A 20972-nucleotide genomic window follows, 5' to 3' on the forward strand; every position below is an offset into this window, starting at 1 on the left:
TAACCTCTACTTCGGCGGAATTACCGGCAAAGTCACGTAATTCTCCCCATGGCCAAAGTTGACATGATTCTGGCCCTGGAATTTCTCAGGCGATCTGCCCTGGTTAGCCCACCGAATCTCGCAATCATGGGAGGTAACACAAGATACCTATCAGTCGGCTCATTATGCAAGAAAATCCCACTCCCCTGCGTATCCCCCGACGCAACCTCAAGGACAAGTTTCCCACCTTTTTCAACCACAACATTCGTCGGCCAAACCTCCACATCAACGGGGTATACCTCGCCCGGGATAACCGGCAGGACATCGGTCGAGAAGTAGTCACGGTGCGGGAGGTACTCTCTATGCCGAGCATGCTTATCATTGATCTTGCGCATACTCACGCGGAGCCAGCCCTTGCACAGCGGGACGGGGTCGCCTGCTGTGCCGGTGTAGAAGACTTCCTTTCCTTCTGGCGTGATATAGCGGAGGGTAAGGAAGAGGTCAATATCAGTTGGTGTGGGGGCGCCGGCGTTGGGACTCATAGAGACGTTCAAGTGCGCGACGATGTGGCCCGTGATCTCGGTCTCCTGCTCAAAGGGAGGCGTGGTGAATTGGATGTATGACGGGTTCTCCAGGGTGCCCAGGGCAGCGTAGCTTAGCTTGCTGTACCCCTTTTGAGCCGGTGGGTTCGTAAGCAATTCCTTCTCCTCGGTGAGGTAGAAGCGCGTATACTGCGTTCTCGCAATCGGCCACTCGTTCTCCACACGCCGGGGGTACGTCTTCTCAGCCTTGGCGTTGTTGAAGCCGACATCGCCCTTGCGGAGGACGAGATCGACTTTTGGTGCGGTACCGTTCGACCAACCCGCACGGTCGTCGCCTTTCAGGAATGCGTCGAGGAAGCTGAGCTGGATGTCGACTTCTTCCTTGTAGTAGAAGGGCAGGTCGTGTCGGCCGGTAATGAAACGGAGGTACTTCAGCTGGCTGCCGGCTTGTGTGTACCCTTCGACGTTGCCACGGAGGTGGAGGAGAATTCCGCCCCAGTTTGCGACGGAGAGGAGGGGGACCTGCGCAGGACCAGTCAGTGCTGCCCTAAGATAGACAGAAGCTGCACGTACCTGTATATCAGACATCGTATACTCCTTGCTCGCATAGTAGAGATCATCGCGGAAACGATTAACCCTATTATCAATTGTCTGATCCTGACGATTCTGTTCCAACTCTTCCTCCGGCAAATCCCCCTCGATCGTATCAACCCCCCACTTCCTCTCCGCACGCCCAGGCCGTCCATACTGGTTAGAAACAACCTGACGATTCCACCAGAAGGAAATGAACGCATTCGACAGAATCCCACCATGCCGACACCGATCCCGATAATAATCACTCATCCCCTCCCACGGAATCATACACGCCAGACCCTTTGGCTGCCTTGCGCCAACGCGCCACTGCGAGCCCGCATAGTAGCTTATCCCCAGGAGGCCGACCTTTCCAGACGACCACTCCTGCTCAGCGGCCCACTCGACGACGTCGAAGAACGCCTCGCTGGTTTCGCGGGACATGGTGTCGAGTTTGCCGCGGGATTGGCCCGTTCCGCGCTCGTCGGCGCGCACGACGGCGTACCCGTGCGACGTCCAGAATGCGGGGTCTGGCGTCTCCCATGCTGAGTGTGCTGAGCGATGCTCCGGGTTGACTTCGCTGAAGGATTTTGGGTGGAAGTCCGCGTAGGGGATGTCTTTGCCGTAGGGGCCGTACGTCACCAAGACTGGGACCTTGTGCTCAGTTTTGGGGCGGTAGACATTGCACCGGACGAGGCCGGAGTTGTCTTTCAGCGTGATTGTGACATTCTGCTCGAAGGTATAGGGGAAGGACGTGCTGTCGACGGTGGTGATGTCGGTGCGGATTGGGTTCGGCATGTTGGCACCAGAAACGCGATTGATCCTTCAAAGTTGAATAGCTAAGAGGCTTAGATCGTAAGATCCGGCAGTTGGGATTATGATAAATACCTTGTGTCCCTCTTGCGACGCGCATCGCGCCATTGCTCCGCGCTCTTCCCCGACGTGGAGCCGATTCGGGTCCCGAGACCTCACTCCGCGGCAGTATGCGCTCGGAAGAGCGGCAGCAGGATGATTCAAGGGAATGTATTAAAGATAACCTCCGCAAAGCAGTGCGTGTCAGCCAATGTTGTAGGATTGCATCTTACTCTTCATCTTCACCGCGCAACCGAAATACAACTAAGATGGGTAGTGCTCCGGAATCTGAGGGCGGCCTCCACATCCTCATCGCTGGCGCTGGCATCGGCGGTCTCTCAGCAGCAATCGCATTGAGGAAGCAAGGACACCGTGTCGAGGTACAGCGTTACCTCCTATTCATGAACAGACCTGGCTAATAGGAGACAGCTCTTCGAGCGCTCGCGCTTCGCCAACGAGATTGGAGCCGCTATCCATATTACCCCTAATGCGAACGCAGCACTGCTGAAACTGGGCATTGACGCTACAAATCTTGGGGCTGTGGAGTCCGAAAAGGTTGGTATTTCCGTTGGTCTGCGAAAGTGGAATGCGTTAACACGAGTGTGACAGCTGCGCGTCTTCCCTCCAAACGGTCCAGAGATCTTCTCATTAGACATCAAGAAGACTGCAGGGTTCTGGAGACATGTAGGTTGCATTCCATCCCGCACTTCAATTGGGGAATTTACTGATAGCAAGCCTTCAGCGCTGGCTTCTTGTTCATCGAGCCCATCTCCACGAAGGTCTGAAAATCGCCGCGCAAGCTCCAGGCCCTGGCGTGCCTGCTCGACTGCACACTTCCAACAAAGTGGTCGATATTGACCCCCATAGTGCAACCATAACCCTCGAGAATGGCAAAAGGATAACCGGCGATGTTGTTCTTGGCTCAGACGGCGTGCATTCAGTCGCCAAGACAAAGCTGCCTGGAGGAGCGAATCTAAGGTCTTTCAGCTCAGGGAAGAATGCATTTCGTTTTTTGATTGCTCGAAAAGATGCACTGGAGGACCCCGAGACGAAAGAGCTAGCAGATGAGCTGGGGACTTGGTACATGTTTGATAGTCCGGATCTGCGGGTCGTCGTGTATCCCTGCGCCAATAACGAGCTGCTCAACTTTGTGTGCATTCATCCAGACACAATGTCCAAGATCCACGATGGCTCTGAGTGGGATCAGGGTGCGAGCAAGGAGTCGTTGCTGGAGGTGTACAAGGACTTTAGTCCCCAGATTCGAAAATTGCTCGCAAAGGCTGACCCGGCCACGTTGAAGGTGTGGCCGTTGCTTGATACCGACGACTTGCCTACCTGGGTAGAAGATCGACTGGCTGTCATGGGTGATGCTGCACACCCTTTCCTGCCATATCGTGCTTCAGGCGGTGCAATGGCTATCGAGGACGCCATATCACTAGGCGTCATGCTTCACCGTGGTGTGACCGTGGAAGATATTCCCGCGCGATTGAAGTTATACGAGAAAGCCCGCCGCAGCCGCGCAACAACAATCCAGCAGTTGACCAGGAAGAGCTCCCACGGCCCACTCCCGCCGGCTGAAGGTAAGCTTATCTTCCTTTATGCGTCATCCCAGCTAACGAATCAGAAAAATCAATGACCGAATATATCTATGGCCATGACGAACACGACCATAGCACGCAAGTCCTGCGCAACGACCTGTGGTCCCAAGGTCCCCAAAAGTACTGGCGGCAGCCCATCGTGTTCGGGCCCATGCCTGGGCCACGACAGAACTTCCAAGGCCTCAGCCGTCTTGCCCGGTCCCAGAAATCCACGTTCCAGACAACGTCAATCAAGTTCAAAACCAGCCGGACACTACTGCAAAACCTACTTCCCAACGACTCGTGGTCCTTCGCTACACCAAGCACCGTTGCCACTGCAACCTTCTCCCAAACCCTGCTAAACGGTATGGACTGGCTCGGTGGCGGCGGATATCGCCATCTGGGGCTATATATCGACGGCGTGCAGTATACCAAGGCGAACGGAGAGGTTGTATCGGGGACGTACCTGCCCATTCTATTTGAGAGCCTCGCAGACCCGATCGTGAGCGGCCGCGAGGAGCTTGGCATGCCCAAGCTGTACTCTGCCATTGGCGCGAAGGAGCGCGAAGCCTCGTACTACCTGCAGGCAAGCTGGGAGGGGGCCGTTTGGGGGCGGTTCCGGTGGGAGGGCCTGGAGGATGAGGATCCTGCCGCTGCAAACGCCGGGCCGCTGCAAGGTGTCAACGCGGGCGTGCTTGTGCACCGCTATATCCCAAAAGTCGGGGCGGACTGTAAGGGTGAGGCTGACGTGGAGTATGCAGTGTTTGTGCCGAATGCGGATGAGAGTAAGCTGTTGGTTTCGAAGGTGACCAGGGTTCGGAAGGCCAGTAAGGCTGCATTTGAGATTGACGGGCTTGGATGGGAGGCGCTGCCGACGTTGCACCACATTATCGAGCGCCTGGCTGAGATTCCAGTTGATGAGATTCTGTCGGCGAAGATTGTCGAGGGCGAGGGGGTGCCGGATGTGTCGTCTGCGCGGCGGATAGAGTGAGCCTCTCACTTCCAGCTTCTAAAGCTCAGCAATCTCTATGAACTCGGCCTATTCCATCCTCCTGTGCAGAATCAGGGCTGTAGTGTTCTGTATTTGTTCTCATCATTATGTAGGAAAGTTCTCGAGCTTGGTGGTTGAACAAGACACAGACTGGGTTTGGAGGCGAGGTCGACTCACGAGTGTCGCATGCTGATTCCGCGGGATGCTGAACTAGGCAACCCGAGTCGCACAGATTTCAGTCGCGCGGAGGAGTTGATCGATCAACTACTGACATCATGGCCTTATTCTCGGGGAACATTCCGAGCAAATCATAGCTTTCCACTGATTATTGATCGACGATAATGGATCTATCCACCGCGCTAGAGTCTGTTGACACGACGCGACATGGACGCGTCTCTATCGAGTTTCCATCCTTCAACCCCTGATTCTCTCTGTAAGTAAAACTGGAGGTTGCCTCTTCCCATTTCCCTGCTCAGAAAGGCTGCCTCTTCCCATTCTGCTCAAAACAATACAGACCTCGACCAATCGCCATGCCCCCGAAGCGCACTGCCGATGCCCATGGCGGCAGCTCGAAGCGGACCAAGACCAGTGCCACCGCGCAACCTCAAGAGGAAACTCAAGCAGAAGCTCCAGCTCCAGCTACCAACCGCGCGAGCAAGCGATGGTCGGCTGTGTCGGTCTCCCGCAATCTCGCGCAGTCATTCGCCGAACATGCCGATTACGACACCTACAAAACCCTTTGCCAGGCGCGAGTGGATGGAAAATCACCTAATGATGACGATGACGATGACGATGAATTCGATGAGGATGAGGAAGAAGACGATGAGGACGAAGAAACTAGCAAGTCAGAAGCCAAATGCGACATGGGCGAAACGTGCATGTGCAATAAGCCTGCCGCAGAACACCCTGAGCACCCGTTTAGCATCAGCGAGGCCGGCCACAATAAATTCATCGACCAGATTGCGCACACCAATGTGCGCGAACCAGACGCCTTCGATATGTACGTGTTCAATGACTTCGCGGGGTATGGCGTGTGGGAAGTGCTGCAAAACCTCGTCGTCGACTTCGTTGAGGCCAAGGACAACTGGAAAGAACAGTGGGCTGTTTGCCAAGCTTTGCCCTTCTACTGGATGAGTGGTGCAGTCATGCCATTCACAATGTAGGCGGGCATCCCGGCTGACCACCACACATGCTAATAGAGACCGTAGGCTCGATGCGCATTCGGTGACGTCCACATTCCACCTTCTCGGGCAGATGTTCCTCGTCATGCTGGCCACCTTGGAATCCAAGGATTTACTGAAGCCCGATTCGGAAGTCAAGAACCTCGGCATGGTAATGGCCCAGTATCTTCTGCTGGCCGACGAGCTGCGAGAGTACACCTCACTCGGGTCGGATGACGATGAAGGACCTGACTTCTCCCGCTTTGATCATTATGTTCTTGCATACGCCAAGAAGCACAGCATCGGATTGCGGGGCCCTTCCAAGACCGATAAGCTTGTGAAGGCCATCGAGGACGATGAAGACGATGAGATGAAGCTCCCTCGCCGTTCTGCTGATCCGTGGAAATGGGCCAAGGCTTACAAGGCGTTTGCCCAAGAGCACGGCACGATCTTTACAGTGCAGAAAAAGGGTATGGGCGGGGACAGCTTCGACATTACCTCTTGGACCAGCGCACGGCGCAAGCAACACAGCTTCAACAAGAAAGACCCACTTGGCAAGAAGGAAATGGACGCAATCAAGCAGGGTATGGTCATGCAGATGGGATAGAGCAGTTACGCCAAGTTGGCGCACGTGTATATTAGTCTTCAAACCATTTGAGACTCTTGAGTTCGGAGCCGACAGGTTAGGCCGGTTGCCAGCGCATGCAAAAAGAAACCATATACCGATCCAGATGGCTTCGCTTCTACCTGTAGTCTAGATCGCAACGGCTATGCCCGTCTCTAACCACAATTTGGAAAACAGATCCAAGGAACAAGATAGGCAGGGCGATCGCTCAGGATCAGATAATCTCCGCTTTGACTGTATCGATGTAGTTAGAAGGAGCTTTGTCCTCGCCTTGGTATTCGTGATGTTCCTTCAAAAGTCCTGAATCCAGGTGCTGGTCCTTGCGTTGGCATATGCATGTGCGCATCAACGGTTAGCCCTGTCTGCACAACACCAGAACAGGCAACAGCCTCGATGTAGTGTATCTCCGGGTCGTCGCGCCCATCGAAACGTCTTTTCTAGCGCTTCTGGTTGGTGGTTTCATTCGCCCGGCCGACTAGTTCTCACCATCAGCGAGGAGAGCCTGGCACTTCAAGGATACCCCAGCGATACCTATTGATTTGAATCTCGGCTGCCTCGAGTCATGCCGGGATTCGTGTTTATCTGCCTTGTTCCTCGAGCATGTAGCTGCTACAAGGATACACGTTCTTGCGCAAAGTGATGGAGTGGGGTCAAGATATATTTCGGAGCATCCGTTCGAGATCAACTTAACAGTCTCTGGCAGGCAAGCAAGTAGTAAATGAGCCAGTATCTCCCATGAAGATGGCTTGAGGCAAATTCGGAAATGATCCGTGTCCTGGCAACCTCGACGTTGTAGAATGACGGATGCATGATGGCTGCCTGAGCGGTGACTTTCTCTCCTCCAGCTCCGCCCGCTGACCAGGAACAACCACCGCACCTTCTTCCACTTACTGAGTAACTGCTCTGACCAGCTCCTTGCGTTTCAGATACCCTGCGCTGTACTTCTTACTTCTCTTCGCTTCCATCGTCACCATTACGCTCAGCTCAGCTCACTTCAGCTCGCTCGTCTGTCTTTATCCTGTTCCTTCACTCCATCCTTCAACTTCTACGGCCTTCCCTCCGCGCGGCTTGTGACCCATCAGCTCCTCGCGTCGTTGTATCATATCAGCCTCATCCAGCCTTGCCTCCTTTCCCCCCCTCTTTAGCCGCTTGCTCCGAATTTCTGTGTATAATAGACATCAGTCGGAACCGGACCGATCGTTCTGCTCCTTGTCTTCTTCCTCTTTCACCATCGCCCCTCCACCTCCGGTTTCCCCGCACCACCGAGCTTAGCCACCATGTAAGTCGGCGAGATAAAGTCAATACAGATCACTACTACAGCAGGACTATGACTAACACAGCTTGTCTCTAGGCGCATTACCATAAACGTGATCCGACCGGAACAGGCCGACCTTGAACTCATCCCTTTGGTTGTCGGCCCGGACATGACAATCGAGCTCCTCAAAAGCATCATTGAAAGTGAAACCACCATCCCGCCCTCCTCGCAACGCCTGGTATATAATCAGCAACTACTCGGCGACGACTCCAAAACACTCGAGCAGGTTGGTATTGCAGAGGGGGACATGTTGGGCGTTCACGTCACGCTGCGTGGAGGTGCGCCATCGGCACAGGGCCAGGCTCGCCCGACAGGAATCGGCGGCCCAAGTGCTCAACATCCGCAGCAAATTCAACAGCGACAACAGCAGCAAATGGGCTCTGATCCCGAGATGATCCGACTGCACATCCTAGGCGACCCCCGTGTGCGCGACGCCGTGCGACAGCGCAACCCCGAGCTGGCAGAAGTCGCGCACGACCCGCACCGATTCCGCGAAGTATTACTTCACCAGCAGCGACTAGAATCTCAGAAGGAGGCAGAAAAGGAAGCCCGTATCGCGATGCTGAACGCCGACCCCTTCAACCCGGAGAACCAGAAAGAGATCGAGGAGATCATCCGCCAGAATGCGGTCACGGAGAACCTTCATAATGCCATGGAGCATCACCCTGAATGTATGTTGACTCCTAGATTAAATGAGGGGCGGCGGTTGTCGTGGCCGCTTGCTGGCCGGGCCGCCCTGCATGGAGTTTGAGCACAGACCGCTAACCTGTGTCACAGCATTTGGCCGCGTGACGATGCTGTATATTCCTGTTGAAGTGAACGGCCATAAAGTTAACGCGTTTGTTGATTCAGGCGCCCAGGTCACAATCATGTCTCCTGACTGCGCAATAGCGTGCAATATCATGCGCCTAGTTGACTCGCGATACGGCGGCATTGCAAAGGGTGTCGGCACAGCAAACATCCTTGGCCGGGTTCACTCCGCCCAGATCAAAATTGGCGAGATGTTCCTCCCTTGCTCATTTACTGTCATGGAGGGAAAACACATTGATCTCCTGCTGGGTCTCGACATGCTCAGGCGACACCAGGCATGCATTGACCTTCGCCGCGGCGCGCTCATCATTCAGGACCAGGCAGTTCCGTTCCTGGGTGAGGCAGAGATTCCCAAACACCTTCTTGAAGAGTTTGAGGACGAGCCTAGGATTAAGGGTGCCGATGGCGCAGAGGTAGGTGCGCGAACTGGCGCCGTCACTCACCAGGCTGGCGGGAGCACCCCTGCTCCTGGACCTACCGCGCCCGCAAACGTGACCGCATCTTCGTCTCGCCCGACTCCCGCGCAGAGACCATCACCGCGCTGGCCTGAATCCGCAATTGCGAAGATCACGGAGCTTGGATTCACACGTGAGGAAGCTACGCGTGCGCTGGAGGCAGCGAACGGAGACTTAGAAAGGGCAATTGGGTTTCTGATATAAGCGATTGATTTATTCCACCTTGTAATGACCGTAAAGACTAAGCTTGGGCACTGAAACAAGGAGATGCTATGACATGTGCAAATAATGCAGAGCTTATTCTTATAGGCAATGCTTATCTCTGATTCAATAATGCCGGTAATACTAGTAAATAGGGCTATGAAGCTAGTACTAGACGTCTGTACTGTGGATCACGCATCTGTCCTTGCAGAGTGCAATAACTAGTCCTATTCTCCCACTCTTCGAGTGTCATACATCAGTGCGTACAAGATAAGCAACCTACATACCGCCGGAACCTGCTTTCTCTTCCCCAGTTGCTCAGGGTTGTTGTTTCAAAGCTGGGGGCCATTCCTACGATGTTTATGATAGTAACTAACAACGTATTATTTGTTTGCGATTATCCTGTCGGTAGAGGATATTGTAGATCAGGTTTGATGGTAAACAGTAATAATCTGGAGCGAGGATGCTCCCCGATGGAGCACAGCGAAGTGATGAGTAGTTCCCGTCCCATCAAGGCAGCTGAACCATGGCAGCACTGTGACCATGTACGGGGATTGGAGTTCACTGATTCGTTGATTTAGTCCGGGCACGCATACGGTGGGGGTATCTTTTCCTAATCTCGAGTTAGGGATGCAAGACATCCATATGTAGAATGCATCTTATGCGGCCATGCGGGCAGAGGGGGGTTCCCGCGGATGTTGCTTAGACGGCGAACCAATAATAAAGTTAAAAATAACTATATATTAGGCGTTAAAATAAAAATAACTATTAGGTAACTGTTTTATTAGGCAAATGTTTATTAGTAGTAACGTGTTTTATAATAATTAGTATAAATTTTTAAATATAATAATAATTTTTATCGCGTAATAATATTTGCTTAATATATAATAAAAATCCATATTTTATTTATGTTAATTATAGCTATAGTATTAACTAAGTATTTTTTATTAATTACTTTATTATATTAGTATTATAAATACTAATAGTATTTAGTACTATTATACTACTATTATATTACTACTATAATTATTAGACTTAATTTAATAATACCTAATATTATACTTTGTAATATATTTATAGGTATTATAAAAATAGTAAGATTATTTAATGTAGGATTGTAAGACCAACAAGTCTCGAAGATCTCTACTAATAATAAAAATATTAACAAAGGAATCTAACTAATAAAAATAAAGTATTTTAAACCCTGTTAAATAATACTAAAAAAGTTACTTAAAAATTTAAAAAAAAGGCTAGCCTTAAGGCTATTTTTATAAACCTTTAAGCTATGCTTAAGCTATTCCTAATTAAAAAGTAAATATAGGTTTAAATACTTTACACACGGGTTTTTACTTTAGCTTATACTTAGGGCTTACCCTAGCCTTGCTTAACTAGTAATTAAAACCTTAAATATTAATAACCTAGTTAAGTTATATAACCTAATATAATAGTAAGGTATACTAAGCCTTAATAACCTAAGGCTAAAGCTTAGGTTACTTAAGGTATTAATTTTAAATTAATAGTAAATTAGCTTTAGTAATATTAAATAAAAAAATATTAACCTTAATAATTTTTTTTTAATTAAAGGGTTGTCCGTGACCTGCTGCTAAATTAAAAAAAAATAATAATAAAATATTACTATTATTATTAATATTAATACTAAACATAGCTTTATTATTACTATTCTTAACTTTATTAAAGTATTATTTAATATATTAAATTTAGTATCTTATTTTTATTATTTATGTGAAAACCTTGAGTAGGCTAACCAGGTACAAAACAAAGTACTAAGAGGCTATTTAATAGGGGATTAATATTGAATCTTAAGGCCTAGGATACATAAAGACTAACTTTTAGCTAATTATTTTTTACTAGGGCGTTGGCCTTAAATATACCATTAAAATAGTAGTGATATTATTACTGCGTGTTGGGTTAATGTTACCGTGACTTTTATTTTATTAGTTTTTTTATTTTATTAGGGCTTGGCACCCGTGGGTGTAATAACTTAGCCTTTTTTTAATTAAGATTAACCCAATTTTTAAATAGCTTTAATTTTTATAATAAACATGTCTTACCGTTGTTTTGCTTTAGTTTTATGTTTAATTATCTAGTTTTTTTATTTAGAATAATTTATTATTAAATGCGGGGTTATTTTAAGGCTTAAAATAGTATTTTTTTATTAGTATTTTATTTTTAAATAGCTTTACTTTTAGTGGCTGGGATAGCTATTTTAGTAAATAATAAAAGTTTTAAGTTACTTTTTATTAACTTAAGCATTAATAGATTATAAATAGGTAGTGTTTTATAAATAATAAAAAGGTTAATATAATTATTATGGTGTTATGTTATTAATATTATACAGGTAGCTAAATATAAAAAAATAAATTTTTATTTACTTTCTAGTTTTTTTTTTTTTTTTTAACTTTTTTAATTCTTTTATTTTATCTCTTTGGTTCCCTTATTTTGTTTCTTAAAGTTTAACATCTTGTTTTTTTATTTTTTTACTGGCTATCTAATCTTATGGCTTTTATAATAAGGTTTAAAATCTATTCCCCTCCCTTGCTAAAGACTACCACTACTGCCACTAAAAATAGTAACAGGAATAGTAAAGGTTTCTTAAATAATTTAAAAGGGAAAGGCAAGTAAAAAAAGGGCGCTGTAAATAGTAAAAAAAAGAAGAAGCCTAAAAAGGGCAGAAAAGCTAGTAAAACCCACAGGGTTTTATCGCGTGTGCCCATTTATTTAATAGTATTATAATACCTAATATGCTTTTAGTCCGCGCTAAAAGCTAGTAATTTAAATAATAATAACATGCTATTTTAATTTAGTTATAAATTTAATATTATTATATTAATTTTATATAAGATTTATTTTTACTATAATAAGACTTACAAGCCGGTAAGTTTTTAATATTTTTTCTCTTGTGTTTTATGGCTAATTTATTATGTTTTTTAGGTTAAAGTAATAATAACAGGGGACGCCTATAATTTATAGCTTTTTATTAAATACTATTATTTTTTTTACCCGCGGACTAATAATAAAGGGGTAAAGCTTTTTTTAAAAAATAAAAAGTATTAGTAGGGCTAGGAATTTATTTTTTAAATTTACTTTATAATAATTTAATTGCTAAAGGCCTTTAAAAATATAAAAAAAGCTTATTAAAAAAAATTCTTTTTTTTAAGCAAGGTAAAAAAGGACTAGCAAAAGTTAAATCTTTAATACCGCATGAAAGTACTATTATGTTATGCCTTACTCCCCATTATTTAGCTTATAGATTTTTTTATTATTAATATAGAAAATAATGCTAAAGTTTTACAATTATACCTTTATCTTTTTTTTAATAATTTAGGCCACGTTTAGTGGTTTATTACTAAATTTTAATTTTAAAAAAAAGTTAAGCTTGCCTGTTAGGCTTATTTTATTAATACTCTAGATTTTAATACTAGACTTGCTTATATTAAGATAGAGTTTTTTATTACTATTAAGGGCATTTAGCCGGGTTTATTATATATTTAGTATTAGTGGTAGTGTCTTTTTATTTTTTTACTTTTTTAAAATTAATATTTTATTTTATTTCCGGTGCCTTTTTGGCGCCTTGGTTATTTATTTTTATTATTTTTTAGTTTAATTATACCAGGCAATAGCTTGGTAATATTAAGGCCTTGTCCCCTTAATAATACTTTATNTAAATAATAAATAACTATCTTGCTGCGCTTGCCTTTTTTTATACTTTTAAATAAGATTTAGTGTATTTATATTTTTAATAAAAACCTATTAATTATATTTTAAAGGCTATTTTTTTTATTTTACTAGGTATAAGTTTTTATTTTTAATAAAGTTATGGCTAATAATATTATTAATTTCCTATTTTTTGTCTTTTTTTAAATTAGGCATAGTTTTTATATTAATTTTACTGTGCCAAGGCTCAAGTAACAAGATATAAAAAATATTATATATTTAATAATACTTCTTGGGGAGTAGGAGTTAATATACTATAAAATTAATTTTATTTAGTACTTAAAAGGGACTAATAAACTTAGGCTTAAGTTTTATTAGCACTTTTAAATTTAAATTTTTAGTACTAAGTTTAACAGGTTATTTTAGCTTAAATTTTATGTTTTTCCAGCCTTTATTATAGTAGGTTTAATAATATTCCATGTTTTTTTTCTAGTTTTTTTTATATTTAATTTAGATTTTTTTAAGTTTTTTAATCCTGGCTAATGTAGCTGGTACCTTTATTTATTTAGGGTTAACCTTAAACCATGCTATAATTTCTAGGTCTTGGCTATATATAGCCTAAAAGAGTAATATTTTAATAATAATATTTTTAGTATTATTACAGGTAAATTATGCTGTTTTAAGTAATGTAGGCTAGGCATAATAATTTTTTATAGTAAAATAGCATAGGTACTATTTTAAAACCTGGTTAATTTACTTAGTTTGTCTATTAATTTAGGGGTGAAAAGCAGTTAATAAATATAATTTAGTTTTATAATAAAACTATAGCTTTCCCTAATATTTACTTGTAAAAAGGGAATCTTAGTTAAATATAATACCTTTAGGCTAGCCATAATTTAAAGTCTAATTTTAATAAAAAACTTTGGCTAGTTTATGGGCTTGGATTAATATTAAAATAGAAATAAATTAATACTATTTTATATAGTAGTTTACTATTACAAAAATAGTATTAATATATTATTTTTAATATATGGTAGGTGGTAGGCCAATAATAAAATCCATGCTAATTTTAAAAAAAGGGTAATTTAGTTTTAGTAGGGTGGATAGTTTTTTATAGGGTTGGTATTAAGGCATCATGGTATATTAGTATATAGGGCATAAATAGGTAAAAGTTTTTATTATAGCTTTTATTTTTAGCTAAAAGAACTTTTATTTTACTAGAAATTTAGTTTTTTATAAATTAAAATATCCTGCTAAAGGATTATTATAATATACTTAAATAATTATAGTTTTAAGCCTTTAATTTAGTAAAACATAAATTTAATTTTAAAAAGCTAGTAAATTACTTTTTATAATTAACTAATTTTTAAAACTTAATTTTTTAGCTTTTTTAGCCTAATTTTTTGCTTTTAAGGCTTTAATTTACTCCTAAGTTTAATTATTTATAAATTATAACACTAAAAGTAACTTTGTTAAATAATTTAATATGTAATTAAAGTAAATATTTTTAACTAATATAGTATTTTAGACTTGATACTAGGCTAAAACCTAATTTTTTTTAAGATTAAATTATATATTTATGGTACCACGGTCTTTAAAATTAAGATTTAACTTTATTTTATTTTAAAAACAAGAAAATTTCCTAAAAATATTAGAGCATTTATTGCACCTAATATTTTAGACTTAAATATCTTGTTTTTTATTTAAATTAAGCTCTTTTTTATAAAAACTTTATATTAAGTTTAGGTAAGTAATTATTTATACTTTAATACCTTGCACCATTTTTTTTTTAATAAGTGCTAAAAAATCTTTTTTTAAGACTGTTTTAATCTTGCTTTTATACCTTTTAAATAGGGTATTTATAGGGTTATACTTACTTGAATAATATAGGATTTTAAAATTATATGCTGCTAGATTTATATATTATTTTACTTACTTTTTACTATACTTTTGCTATTGCATAAAAAAACAAAAATTTGCATGATTTAACTATACCATTATTTTATAAGGGAAATCTTTAAGGTATTGCCTTTAATAATAAAATAATTAAATAATAGTAAATAGTTCCTTATTTAAAATTAACTAATTAATCTTTACTTTAATAAATTTATAAGACCAGAATGTAACTAAATAATATTTCCCTATATTATTTAGTTAAGAATATATTCTAGCTATTCCCGTGTTACTAGCATTTACTTTTAATTATTTTTTCTGTATAGGGTTAAAATAATGTAACAAGGGGGCTTTTATAAAGGCATTAAAAAAAAATTAAAATACTAGCTTTTTATATTTTTAAAATTACAGGGGCCTGATTTTCTTCCCATGCTATATTCCTTTTATTAAACTAGTTAATAGTAAGGCAATTCGTGCAAAATCATAAATAAAACAACAATAAAAATTAATAAAACCTAAAAAGGATTATAAGGCTTTATAAAAACAAGGTTCTTTTTATAAGGTTATGGTAGTTACTTATTCTAGGTTTATTTTAACACCGTTTTAATTAATTATAAAACCTAGGAATTTTACCTCTTCCTTAAAAAAGGTATATTTTTTTAAATTAGTAAATAATTTAGCCTTGCATAATTATTTAAAAACTTATTTAATATATTTAACATGTTGCTTGGGGTTAATAAAAAAAATTAAAATATTATTAAGGTAAATAACATAAATTTAATCCAAAATATTATAAACTATAAAATAAATATAACTTTAAAAAGTGGCAGGAGCATTAGTTAAACTAAAAGGTATAATAATATACTTATAGTAATTATATTAATATTAAAAAGCTATTTTTTATTAGTTTTTTTCACAAACCTAAATATAATAATAGGTATTTTTTAAATTAACTTTGGTGTAGCGGGTTACTCCCAAAATCTAGTTAAAAATTTTTAAAATAAAAGGTAAAGGGTATTAATTTTTAACTATTATTTTATTTAACCCTTAATAATTAACACATAATTATAAGCCTTTATTTTTTTTAGGCATAAAAAGGATAGGTGCTCCAGCAGGACTTTTAAAAGGTTTAATATAACTATATTAAATATTTTTATTAATATACTAGTGTAACATGGCTAATTTAGCAGGTAAAAAAGGGTAGATTAGCCCATAAAAAGGTAACTAGCCATTTATTATTATAATACCATGCGTAGGTACTAACTTTAAARATATTATTTTTACACCGTGTGAGGAAAATATGTTTTAAAATATATTAAGTTTAGGTAGTAAATTATTTATTTAATTTAACTTGCTGCTGTTATAAACTTTTTTAAGTAAAAAAATAATAATAAATATATAAGCTTAATTCCTGCAAGCCTTTATAAACTTATATTATTTAAAAATTTAGTGTTTTACTACTTTGTTACCAAACTATTATTAATTTACTGTTATATAAATGTACATAGTTTAAATAGTTATAATAAAAAAAATAATTAGGTATTTAACTCTGGTTTACTTAATTCTTATATAAGGCTATTTAAATGTTTTTATGGTGCCCCTAAAATCAGTAACTTTAATAAGTACTTTTTATACTTTTTTTAAATTATCTTACTAACCGCTGTATCCCTTTAAAATAAAACAAAAAAGTTTTACCTAATTTAAATAAGCACGCTTAATAAATTCCATACTTACTATATTTATTTTTACTTTAGTATTTAAGTTTGCCCTGGTTTTAATTTTATTCCACGGAGCTTTTACTATTATTTTTATTTAAAAATACTTACCTATTTTTATTCTTAAATATTAAGCTAGGGCATAAGACTTTACTTTAACTTTTTTTTATTTTTCTTCTTGTATATTTTACTTTTATTTTAATTTATATACTTACCTTCTTGCTAATTATCTTGCTTTTTCTTATAATATTTTTTATTTTAAGGGTTTTTAACCACTATTTTATAAACTTTGGCAGTTTAATTAGGATTTACTAGTTAAAAGTTAGGGTTTTATAATAATTTTATATAGTTAGGTATAATATAACTAGGTTTCCCGCACTTAAAATATATTATAAAAGTTAATTTTAACTAATCCTAGTTTAGTATTATTCTAGTACAACTTTAAAAGGGTTTTATTATACTAAAAGCTTATCCCGCAGGTATTTTATTATAATTTTTTTTAAAAGTTTATCTTATAAAATAACTTCTTTTTTAGGTTTTCTTACCGCGGGTGAATCCGCGTTAATTCCCTTTTAAATTAATAGTATTTCCTTTTTGTTTGGCGGGTTTTAATTATTTATTATAATATAAGGTAATGCAAGGTTATAAATATAACATACAAGACTAATATTATAAGGCAAGTTAAACTAGGTGTTTTTTAGTATTAAGAAGTTCTGCATTATTAAGATTATAAATTTTATCTTAAAGTAAAGGTAAAAGCTTGCTAAAATAGTGTTAAATTTATATTTTTTTATTATTTTTTAAAAAATATTATTTTAATATAGCTAAATAATTAGCAAAATCCCTAGGATCTTAGTCTTTTTTTTAACAAGCTAACTTTAGTTTAACTATAGTATCTAGTAAACTAGTTATTAAACTCCTTAGGATTATAGCTATTTATTTTTTAAAGTATTTTTAAAAAGATCCCTAATATTTTTTATTTATACCCTTTAATTTATTAGCATGTTAAATCTAGTTACTTTTACATGCTAATTTTATTATAATTAAAGCTCCTAGAATTTATTATTAATTTAATTTATATTTTCCAGGTGCTTTTTTAAAGTTTAATTTTAAAATACTAAGCTAGTTAAGATATTACTGCAGGCTAAAATTAAAATTATACTTAGGTATATTTTTATTTTTAATCCTACTATAATCCTCTGGTAAATTGTCCTAATATTAATATTATTTTAAAGGTATGTTATGTTTAGCTAATTAATTTTTTAAACACTTAATATACCTTTTTATATTTTATAATTATTAGGTTACTAGTATTTTACAAGTATTTTAATAATTTTTTGTAGTAGTACTTTTAATAGTCTTAATAATAGGAAATTATTAAGTATTAAAGGGTTTTTCTTTAGGACTATTAAAATAGTCCTGTTTAGGGATAAGGCATGAGTATACTAGCAGCATAGTACACGTTTTATAGGTGGTTAATAGGTAAAAGAGTTAAAACTATAAAAACCTTGAGTAAGCTAACTAGGTATAAAATAAAGTACTAAGAGGCTATTTAATAAGGGATTAATATTAAATCTTAAGGCCTAAAATACATAAAAACTAACTTTTGGCTAACTATTCTTTGCTAGGGCGTTAGCCTTAAATATACTATTAAAATAGTGATAATATTATTACTGCGTGTTAGGTTAATGTTACCATAACTCTTATTTTATTAGTTTCCTTATCTTATCGGGGCTTGGCACCCGTGGGTGTGACAATTTATAACGCTTTAAATAAAATATAATATTTATTTATAATTAAAAGGGGAAAGGCGGCGCTTTAATAATACCTGGTATAAAAATATAAATTATAATATAATTTATAATTTTATAAATTCCTAAACTTATTAAATTTTTTATTAAATAAAAAATTATTTTTTTTTATTATAATTAAAAAAAAGCCCTTTTAGGCGCTACCCTGGCTTTTTAATAAGTAAAAAAAAGCGCCTTATTATAACTATAGTAATTTAAAATACCCCTGCCTTTACCCCTTAAACTTTCATAGTAGTATAGTTATAAAACCCCTTTAATATAATATTTTTACTAACTTTGGAAGCCCTTGGCGTCCCTAATTTTTTTTTATACCTATTTTTTTTTAGGTTTAAAAATTTTAATTTTAATTAGTTCTTAGGCGGTAATAATAATAGTAATAATTAGTATAACTTATATTTAATAAGCACTTTTAAAATATATAGTAAGGTTATAGGTAATAATTTAATAAGTTTTTTTTATTTTAATAATTACTAATTAGTGGCGCTCCGCCGGCGCTTTATTAAATATATTAACTTTTAATTTTATAATAATTATTTTATTATTTAACTATAGCTCCCGCGCCCCCTAGCTTACCTTTTTTTACTTTACCTAATATTATACTAGCCTTTACCCTTACTAATACCCTTATTATAGGTTTTATACTACTATCTTTTTAAGCTTTTTTTTTTAGCCTCCGGCCTTTTTTTTTTATAAATACTTTTTATTTTTAATTAGTTTACTAGTAAAATAGTTTTAATATAAATATTAGCTAATAAAAAATAAATTTGCTTGCGGTGTGTAAAGTATATCTAGGTATATAAAAATAATAAATTAATTAATAGCCTTAATAACTATATTTATTTAGCCCCCAGGCGTAATTACTTTTATTATATTTATAATAAGGGCACTTGTCTCCCCTTACTATTTTATATAAAAAAAAATATTACCTTTTTATAATAAATAAACCCCGGCAACTATAATAAATATATTTATTATTAAAACATGTTTAGTTATTAAGTTAAACTAATAATAAAGGCTTATAATAAAAAAATAAGCCCTAAGGTTTAAGTAATAAAGGTATTAGCTTTAGTTATATAAAAGCTTATTTAATTTTTTTAACTTATTATTAAATAGCCCCTAGCTTATTTTAATAATAGCTAGGATAGTTACTAGTTTACTAATATTTTTTTTATTAAAAAACAAGCTTGTTACGCCTTTTTTTAAAAAAAATACTAGGTATAAAAAAAGAACGCCTAAAAAGGCCCCTGCTCCTACTTTTAATATTAAATAATAGTTTTTTATTATGGCCTTTGCCGCGTAGTTAGTTATTATTTTTTTTTTTAAAAAAAATAAAAGATTTTTTTTTAACACTTTAGCTTTAATATAAACATAATTTTTTATTTTAAATTATAATTTAAAATAAGTTTTAATACCAAGCCGGCGGTATTTTAGCTATAATTTATTAAACCTTAAAACCTTATAAAAAAATAAAAAAGGTAATTACTTTATTTATAGCCTTGGGTATAATTTTAAAACCTTATAAAATAAAAAATTTTATACCCCTTTTTAAAGCCATAGGTAATTAATAATAATTAAATAATAGTTTAATAATTTTTTAATAATGCTAGTGGTTTATTAAACCTTAAAACCTAGTAAAAAAAAAGGTATTTAACTTAATAAGGTTATTACCTTTTTTTTTAAACTAGTGGCGAACTAGTATTATTATAGCTAGTTTTTTATAATTTACTAGGGCTTTTTATGCATGCTTAAAATTAAAAAGTAGTTTTTATAAGTTTTTATAGCTAGGCCAGCCCTTTTACTTAATAAGAAATTTATTATATTTATAAATTTATTATTTTTTAARAATAGCCTTAACTTCCTATTCTTTTTTTTATTAACTAACTTTGTGGTTAGTAATTATTTTTTTTAGGCTTATCTTACTATATAAATAGCTTTAAAAAAATATAAAATACTAAATAAATTTTTAACTAACTATATATACTAGTAAGCCAGAGCTAATATACCTACTTTTTAATAATAAATTTAATTTTAAAGGGTTTATTATACTTTAGGTTAAGTTTCTTGCTTGGGCGTATTAATTTAATATTTTTTAAAAATATTAAAATATTATTTTTAACCTTAAATTTTACTAAATAATATTTTTAATTATAGTAAAGCGCTTGCTTTTTTTATGCCTTATTTATATAATTTTATAAGTTTTTATAAAGCTATTTTAAATAATATAAGCGCTTTTTAATAAAAAAATAAAATATTAATTTCCCTAGGTTTTTAAGCCTAAGAATTACTAGTTCCTGCCCATGGCTTATTATAAGTAAAGTAAAGCTAGTTAAGTTATTTTTTAAGTTATTATAAATAAAGCATGCTAGTAGTAAGTATAATACTTAATTACTTTACTAGTAATTATAATACACGTGTAAATATGTTTTAAGTATCTAGTTTTAGTATTTAATTTAATTATTTAATTAAAAATAATACACTATACTAAGTTATTACTTAATATATAGTACTTAATAAAAGGCTATTTAATATTTTAAAATAAAAAGTAAACCTTAATTTATTATTATACTCCAGGGTAACCCTGTATTATATATAATTTTTTTAATAAATAAATTAGCTAACTTCTCCGCAGTAATTTTATTAGTAGTAAAAAAATATTTTATTTTTTTACTAAATTAATTTATAATTACTAAAATTATGTTATAAACGCGCCCTTTATATTTTAATAAAGGTAGGCTAATAATAAAGTTTATAAAAATATTTTTTTATAGTATATTTAATATTAAAAAAAATATTAAACTTTT

At 36.6% G+C, this 20972-nt stretch overlaps 3 protein-coding genes across 3 annotated transcripts; 2 read left to right on the forward strand and 1 right to left on the reverse strand.

Annotated features, from left to right (window-relative positions):
• Positions 1 to 6: 6 nt before the first annotated feature.
• On the reverse strand, positions 7 to 1889 carry DSM5745_04010 (CocE/NonD family hydrolase; the record flags this gene model as incomplete). The annotated part of the gene is made up of 3 exons (XM_026746026.1): positions 7 to 94; positions 148 to 1043; positions 1095 to 1889. The coding sequence occupies 3 exons, from the start codon at positions 1887 to 1889 to the stop codon at positions 7 to 9; spliced, it is 1779 nt and encodes a 592-aa protein (XP_026605022.1).
• Positions 1890 to 2212: 323 nt separating this feature from the next.
• Positions 2213 to 6278, forward strand: DSM5745_04011 (putative salicylate hydroxylase; the record flags this gene model as incomplete). The annotated part of the gene is made up of 7 exons (XM_026746027.1): positions 2213 to 2323; positions 2373 to 2498; positions 2553 to 2627; positions 2686 to 3523; positions 3568 to 4507; positions 5026 to 5670; positions 5720 to 6278. The coding sequence occupies 7 exons, from the start codon at positions 2213 to 2215 to the stop codon at positions 6276 to 6278; spliced, it is 3294 nt and encodes a 1097-aa protein (XP_026605023.1).
• Positions 6279 to 7984: 1706 nt separating this feature from the next.
• ddiA (putative DNA damage-inducible v-SNARE binding protein Ddi1) lies at positions 7985 to 9080 on the forward strand (the record flags this gene model as incomplete). Its single annotated transcript, XM_026746028.1, has 2 exons — positions 7985 to 8282; positions 8389 to 9080. The coding sequence occupies 2 exons, from the start codon at positions 7985 to 7987 to the stop codon at positions 9078 to 9080; spliced, it is 990 nt and encodes a 329-aa protein (XP_026605024.1).
• Positions 9081 to 20972: the final 11892 nt, after the last annotated feature.

The sequence above is a fragment of the Aspergillus mulundensis genome (assembly GCF_003369625.1).
Source record: "Aspergillus mulundensis strain DSM 5745 chromosome Unknown scaffold_3, whole genome shotgun sequence".
NCBI lineage: Eukaryota > Fungi > Ascomycota > Eurotiomycetes > Eurotiales > Aspergillaceae > Aspergillus > Aspergillus mulundensis.